Raw genomic sequence first — 7,162 nt, 5'->3', positions numbered from 1 at the left:
TAAGTACAGGGTCAGGAATTCACTACTAAATAATATGAACAAACATGTGGAACTGTAGTAATGCTTTCTGATCTCTCAACAGGCATTTTGACGGCAACCACAAGTTGATTAGATGGCACTTGGTCCTGCATGGCTGTGTTGATGGCTTCAGCCGAACTATCATATACTTACGTTGCTTATCCAATAACAGAGCCTCAAGTGTCTTGTCATTATTTTTGGAAGGAATACAAAACTTTGGTTTGCCCTTAAGGGTCAGGTGTGATCATGGTATGGAAAATATGCAGGTTGCTCGTTTTATGTTACAGAGAATAGGAGTAGGCAGTGTTATTACAGGTGTTTCAGTACATAACCAAAGAATTGAAAGACTGTGGGCAGAACTCAACAGAGTTGTATCAAGACACTTTATAAATATCTTTAACTTTATGGAAGAACAGGGTATGTTGGATTCACTGAATGAGCTACATCTTTTTTGTCTGCATTATGTTTATTTGCCAAGGATTGAAAGAGCATTAACAGAATTTGTCAATCAGTGGAACAACCATGGTCTCTCTACACAAGGAGGACAGACCCCTCTTCAGCTGTGGCATACAGGTGTCACAAACAATGTGGGAATCCTCTTGTTTATAAATGACATTTTTCATGTTGATAACTATTATGGCATTGATGAAGAAGGGCCATTACCAGAACTTCAAACAAACAATAATGTCAATATTCCAGATATTGACATCAACATAAATGAGACTGCAATGAACATAATTCAACAAGTGAATCCATTAGAAAATGATGGAAATCATGGAATAGATGTGTTTTCTTCACTTTTACACCTTCTACATTAAATAAAATATTTTGCAAAAAATAAAAAATAAAAATATACAACAAACATTTCAGAAAACATATGTGATCGAAACTAACATATTGATCCTGAAGAACAATCACTTCTTGTCAAACTGATGTCTTAAAACATCAATTTACGGAGCCCCCCAGGGGACATGGGAGAAAAAAAAATTACGGAGGAAAAAAAAAAAAATTAGGGAGGAAAAAAAAAATTAAGACGGACTTTTGCGAGATCTCGCAAAAGTATTGCGAGCGCTCGCAAAAGTATTGCGAGATCTCGCAATAAGTATTGCGAGCGCTCGCAAAAGTATTGCGAGATCTCGCAAAAGTTTTAGCCGCATTCTTCGGAGGCCGCCAGCTCGAAGCCGACCGGGAGGTCGAGGCACGATGTGCCGGGAAAGCGGTGTTCCTCCCGGCTGTAGTAGGTCTCGACCTCCCGTTAGCTTCGAGCTAGTGGGTGTCAGATCTCCAAAAACGTCGGAGCTCTTTTGCAAATATGTGATGTCTTGTAAACCGAGCAGGTATCTGACGTTTACACAACTACATTCACGCCTCAAAATATCTTAAAAGTGTATTTTGTTACCCAGAAAGAGTAATATTACAACTAAGTAGCTGCCGCCATTGTTGGAGTTTTGCGAGATCTCGCAATACTTTTGCGAGCGCTCGCAATACTTTTGCGAGATCTCGCAAAAGTCCGTCTTAATTTTTTTTCCTCCCTAATTTTTTTTTTTCCTCCCTAATTTTTTTTTTTTCCTCCCTAACTTTTTTTTTCTCCCATGTCCCCTGGGGGGCTCCGTATCAATTTGACTGAGGCAGGTAAATTTGGAAATATTAAAACCTTAACAAGTTAATACTCAATACTCACTTTGAATCAATAGAGAGACCAATACAAAAGAGAAACACGCAAACTCCTCCAGCATAATGTGTTCATACCCTGCCAAAGCCGTAAGTGTTACCTAATGCAAAATCAAACTTCTCCTTGAACAGCTGGTATGAAACATGCAGTGGCAGCCTAATGCAGTTAACACACGTGTTGGCAAGAGGGAAAATTGGTGTAGAAGAGAAGTCATCGTCTCCTCTATGAATGAACTCAATCGAGGGTGCTGGGGAAAAGCCAATAGGTGGCACCGCAGTTGCTCCAGTTGCAAAGGCCAATATCTTCTGTAATTTGGAAGGTTCTTCTTCTTCTGCATAAAACAGAGAAGGAAAAAAGTGTTAAAAGGTTATTTCATTTGGCCAACATAAATTGTCAGTGAGTACTAATCTAAAGCAAGAATCTTAATGACTGTTATTGCAATGACTATAGAGCATGCTTTTCATCTTTCAATAGTCTCAAAGAACTATGTAAAAATGTTACTACAACCAAGAGGGTAATGTGGTGTTATTGTTATATGAGTATGTTATTTAAAATAAAGATTTCAGAAATGCTAACCTATAAATCGTTACATCTATTTATTGTGCACTAAAGTGACAATTACCTTCTGCATCTTGGAGATAGTCTCTCCAGAAGGTAACAACCATCTCCTCAGCAGCTCTTCTGTTGCTTCCTTCTGGAGATAGATGAATGTTAAAAAGATCATCCACCTGGTCAGCAGTCAGCATATGTGGCTCATAGCAGAACAGAGGGCGAAAACTGTCTGGATGCCTCCTCATTTTCTCGAGAACCCCAAGAGTTTTCAGACCTTCACAAAATCTTGATAAACAGCACAAAGAAATTTTATTCAATAATTCTGCAATTTCATGCTTCTAAGTTAATTGTATATTATCAATTTGGCACAATCAATTATACTAGGTTATTAACTGGCCATTTTGATTAATAGGTAAGATTTTTATCACCATTTTAATTAATCTGAAAAACACAGAATACCCAAATACCTTTGAAATGGACCTTGAACCCTGTGGATGACCTGAAACATGACAATGTCATGTACCAGCAGATCCCTGTCTCTTAGTGGGCGACCACTAAGGCGACCACCACTGGGCGACCGTGGCTCAGGGGGTTGGGAATCGCATCTGTAACCGGAAGGTCGCTGGTTCGATCCCTGGGCTCTCTGTCCTGGTCGTTGTGTCCCTGGGCAAGACACTTTACCCTACTTGCCTACTGGTGTTGGCCAGAGGGGCCGATGGCGCGATATGGCAGCCTCGCTTCTGTCAGTCTGCCCCAGGGCAGCTGTGGCTACAACTGTAGCTTGCCTCCACCAGTGAATGAATGTGAGAGTGAATGAATAGTGGTATTGTAAAGCGCTTTGGGTGCCTTGAAAAGCGCTATATAAATCCAATCCATTATTATTATTATTATTAGTGAACGCATAGGCCTCAGGCATCCTGCATTGGCCAAGTAATCAAGCAGAGGTTCTTTTGACTTTTCAAGGTCCTCAAGGGTTGTACTTTGAGATATCTAGCATCACAAAGAGCAGAGGAAGGGCTTGTTATGGAAGTTACTCAGTAGTCTTATAACCTATTAGAAGGAACCCAGCCACCAGTGGTCTACACAATCACAATATGCCCAAGCGTACATTGGAAGTCAAATGACTACACATATTTTTTAATATGTTTACAATGTGCTTAAAAAAATGAGAAAATATACTCTTTCGTCTACCCTTATCTGCTGAGTCTTAGTTTATTACAGCAGCAACATATAAAAACTTGGCATTCAGCAATGGCCAGACTGATCCGGATAAACATTCCCTGCAAAAGAAAACTGGAACACAAGCTATTTCCAATTCACTATAAGATTTATAAAATAAACATATAGAGACCTTTCTGACTTTTTCAAAGAGTTCCAGGTCAGCTATGTCTTCCAGGGCTGGATTTGCTGAATTTCCAACCAGAAGGGAAAATACTGTTGGTGACAGAAAGTTAGGTGGTAGACCACCATGTACCAAGCTCACTGCAATGGCTCTCCCAGAGAGCCAGTCCCCTCTGAGAGCTGCAAAGCAACAGAATAAAAGGAAAAGCAAAATTGTCAGTAATGTTGCCTGTAAAAATAAATATCAGTTAAACAGTTCCCACTATTAATCTTAGAAAAATAGGTAATTACCAGTACTGTCAAGAGCCAAGTTCTTGCAGTTTTCCTTCCCCTCAAACATGGCTGACCTGGCAATTGTGTCCATCAATAGTCTCAAGAATTCCCTCCTCGGCCCACCTAAATCAACCCCTTCCTCATTTTTCCCCATATCATCTGAGAATTTCACACAGATCATCAAGTTGGGATCATAAGATAGCCTTTGAAAACCACGCAAGGCTCCCTCCCACACAGCAGAGTGATTTATATTAAATTTGCACTGCTGTTTTGTGCTAATTTTGCTTGATAGTTCCAGCAGTATCTCTTGAACAGGGACTTTTTCTGCACTTTTTGAACTATCAACTTCAAAACAATCATTGTCACTGTCCTTATCAGTTGCACAACTGCTTAATGCTGATTTGGAGCTGATGTGGGAAGGATCTTTGTCTTCATCTGATTCACTCTTCAACAGAGAAAGACCAAAAACATATATCAAAAGCAAGTAATTATAGCTTATCTTAAAAAGATTAAAATAAGAAATATCCATATTGATTGCTCCCAAACACTTGTTTTAAATAAATATATTCTATTTTGCTAGAAGCCCAATTGCTGACATGTTTTTTCCCAAATCATGATTACTTTTCATTCTTTTAGGAACTTACTAAAAGTGTCCTTGATGGCCTTACATAGAGGGCTTTGGTTTTAAAAACCTTTAGGATCAGCATCCCATTCAGCTCCTGACCATCTTGGAGCTTTGGAGACACCAGCTTATTGCCACAAGCCATTAGAAACTCGAGGCTACAAAAAATAAATAGGGACAACAGCAATTGCTAATTAGTTAAATATTTTAAATATTAGTTAAATATTTTATTATATACTGTTCTGTTTGTGTGTATGCTTTTATGACTTTTAAATTCTACTGGTATAGTCCATATGTTTTTATAATGATGAATAATATTGTAGCGGGTCAGGGCTGTTCGGGGTTCTGTTTGTACAGTTATGTTTTGTGTATGTTGCCATAGTGACGGGTGACGCCCTCTCGCTGCGACGGTGTGTCCTTCCGGGGTCAGAGGGCGCCCTGTGTGTTGTTGTTGTTGTTGTTGCCGCGCTGAGCAGTTAGCTAGCGGCAGTGTTCTTCTGCAAATGTTAATAAACGGCTGTGCTCCCTGGCTAGCTCACGGGAAGCAAGACCAAACGATACCTCCGTCTCCTCCTTGTCTGAGCTCGCCACAATATTTTAAACTTCTTTACTTTGGTATATTATCTTTAAGTACAAGTCATTACATGAATACACACAGTAACAATAAACAATAGTATTTTACCTGACATCCTCTGGAATGCGTTCACCAAAGCTTTCCTTGATGTGTTTCACGACAGTTTGGTTGTCCCAGGTCTTCTGGAATTCAAAAGCACTGAGGATGTGCCCATGTTTGTGTAACCATAATTTTGAACCTTGTTTGCACACTACTCCCCATGATGGAGTTGGAAGTAGTATAACATCTTTGTTGAAATGGTCATGCTGCTGGGTCATAGCTCTGAAATATAAATATATTGTTGTAGTTAGGCAAACATAAGGGTTAATTTTATATACTTTTTTTTTATACTTTTCCGAGAATAAGCGCTTCTTTTGTGGTTCGGACTCCTTCTGACATTTGTTTGGAGGTGGAGGAACACCAAAGTAATTGCTTAAAGGAGCGTCTTCGACATCTTTAAGAGTTCTAAACAAACGTCTGTCCTCCTCCAGAAAATCCTATATACGCAAACACGCGTTGCAACTTCTTATCTTGTGCGCGTCTTTTGTTTTGACAGCGAATGCGCACCTGCAGACCACTTATGTGCAGCCCTGGTTATTTAGCTCGTCATATTGCAGCCACAGAAATTCTTTTGTCCATGAAACCATAAAGCTGCACTTTCTTTTTGCCTTATAGTCTGATTTGTCATAACTTTTCCGTTTTGTGGTAAGCTTTTCTTTGGCTGTCACTTCTTCACCCTGACCTGTCTTATTTGGCTGAGCAGAACTGAAATATATATCCTGCTGCTTTTACACACGCACTCACATAACGCTCAGCGATTCTCTGCGCGATCAACCTCTCACATGTTTAAGCTTGCTGCGGGAGATTTCACTTGTCATGTTTGCGTAGTAAGCTAACGATTGATAAGACGATGTCAGAGGAATTGGTGCGCAAATTATCGTCACTCACCAATCAGTGCTGTCGCTCTCTATATATTCTGCCCTCACTGCTACACTGGATACAGTTATGCAGATAGATAAACTCCTCGACAACTGACAGGTGTGTCGTCCCTTTTATTGACGCTGCCTTCAATTATCAACAGAGTGAAACTACAAACAGAAGAAATAAGCAATATTCAGCCTATATATTCACACGATAATGCAAATCAGTTGGCTAAACTAGCTAACATTGGAAAGAAAGTAAATCTGAATACAGTACGCCTTTAACCATAAAAGTGCATAAATAATAGCAAATATAGTTGCATTAACTCTTGTTCAACTTAAATACTCACAAGCGATGCTTTCTGTAAAACAACGAAGAGGATGGATGCAGATGTTTATCTGAACAACATGCTGAGTCAGTCTTTTCTCAAAGTGTGCTGCATTACTAACTCTACAGCTAATAACAAACAAATCTTGGCATGAAAGAACTGTAGCGACTCTTGCTGGTGGGAAGAAGAACTACACCAGCACACTCCCCGTCTGACACCTATCGGATGTCATCACCATCTTTAAGGATCAATGTCTCTATTAGTATTTCGCAGCAGGAGTACAGTCTCTGTCACTGGTCTTAAGAAGGTTTTAGATATTCCTCCAGAAGTGACCTTTACCTCAATCTTTCTGATGTGTCCGTCTTGGCTAGGAAAGGTCTCAACAACCACCCCCATAGGCCAGTGGTTTCTTTTAGCTCGACTGTCCTTTAAAAGAACTAGATCTCCCTTTTGAAGATTTTGACTCACAGATTGCCATTTTCTTCGCTCTTGGAGCGTCGGCAGGTACTGTGTTTTCCAACGGTGCCAGAAGACATTTGAAAGATGTTGCACTTGTCTCCATTGGCGTCCGAACATATCTTTATTGTCAAAGTGTCCGGGTGGTGTAGGTGGTAATCCAGTTTTCTGCGTAAGGAGGGTAGCAGGCGTAAGAAGAAAGGGGCAATCTGGATCTGACGAGACTGGTAGTAGCGGTCGAGAGTTTACAATAGCGGTTACCTCTGCTAGAAGGGTAACGAGAACCTCATGGGTCAACAGGCGAACTGAGTTGACAGTTAGCATAGAGTCCAGTATGCGCTTCACGATGCCAATCATGCGCTCCCA

General features: G+C 40.3%; 2 protein-coding genes across 3 annotated transcripts; both read right to left on the bottom strand.

Moving 5' to 3' along the window:
- Positions 1-1,640: 1,640 nt before the first annotated feature.
- LOC120721918 (G2/M phase-specific E3 ubiquitin-protein ligase-like) lies at positions 1,641-2,782 on the bottom strand. The gene is made up of 3 exons (XM_040012563.1): positions 2,710-2,782; positions 2,313-2,527; positions 1,641-2,021 (listed from the first exon to the last, which is right to left on the bottom strand). The coding sequence occupies exons 1-3, from the start codon at positions 2,748-2,750 to the stop codon at positions 1,762-1,764; spliced, it is 516 nt and encodes a 171-aa protein (XP_039868497.1). The 5' UTR covers positions 2,751-2,782; the 3' UTR covers positions 1,641-1,761.
- A 350-nt stretch (positions 2,783-3,132) lies between these two features.
- Positions 3,133-5,507, bottom strand: LOC120721917 (G2/M phase-specific E3 ubiquitin-protein ligase). Of its 2 annotated transcripts, XR_005693293.1 has the most exons (4): positions 5,161-5,507; positions 4,501-4,636; positions 3,594-4,301; positions 3,133-3,232 (listed from the first exon to the last, which is right to left on the bottom strand). XR_005693293.1 is itself a non-coding variant. In XM_040012562.1 (3 exons), exons 1-3 carry the CDS (start codon positions 5,367-5,369, stop codon positions 3,855-3,857), a joined length of 792 nt encoding a protein of 263 aa, XP_039868496.1. In that variant the 5' UTR covers positions 5,370-5,507; the 3' UTR covers positions 3,409-3,854. The 2 variants fall into 2 exon arrangements, 1 of the variants encoding a protein (XP_039868496.1); XM_040012562.1 differs by lacking the exon at positions 3,133-3,232 and having other exon boundaries at positions 3,409-4,301.
- Between the last annotated feature and the right edge of the window lie 1,655 nt (positions 5,508-7,162).

This window comes from Simochromis diagramma, unplaced genomic scaffold (genome assembly GCF_900408965.1).
Source record: "Simochromis diagramma unplaced genomic scaffold, fSimDia1.1 OVJJ01000612.1, whole genome shotgun sequence".
Taxonomy (NCBI): domain Eukaryota; kingdom Metazoa; phylum Chordata; class Actinopteri; order Cichliformes; family Cichlidae; genus Simochromis; species Simochromis diagramma.
The sequence above is the reverse complement of the archived record's forward strand: the minus strand, read 5'-3'. Positions and strand labels throughout refer to the sequence as shown.

What these genes read in the sequence shown, in the direction of transcription:
- LOC120721917 (XM_040012562.1), bottom strand. Translation starts at nt 5,369, where the DNA reads ATGACCCAGCAGCATGACCATTTCAACAAAGATGTTATACTACTTCCA. An exon ending in CGCATTCCAGAGGATGTCAG is followed by an intron (nt 4,637 to 5,160) that starts GTAAAATACTAT and finishes TATTTTTTGTAG; the next exon opens with CCTCGAGTTTCTAATGGCTT. An exon ending in GGCCATCAAGGACACTTTTA is followed by an intron (nt 4,302 to 4,500) that starts GTAAGTTCCTAA and finishes TCTCTGTTGAAG; the next exon opens with AGTGAATCAGATGAAGACAA.
- LOC120721918 (XM_040012563.1), bottom strand. Translation starts at nt 2,750, where the DNA reads ATGTTTCAGGTCATCCACAGGGTTCAAGGTCCATTTCAAAG. An exon ending in GTTCAAGGTCCATTTCAAAG is followed by an intron (nt 2,528 to 2,709) that starts GTATTTGGGTAT and finishes CTGTTTATCAAG; the next exon opens with ATTTTGTGAAGGTCTGAAAA. An exon ending in CTATCTCCAAGATGCAGAAG is followed by an intron (nt 2,022 to 2,312) that starts GTAATTGTCACT and finishes TGTTTTATGCAG; the next exon opens with AAGAAGAAGAACCTTCCAAA.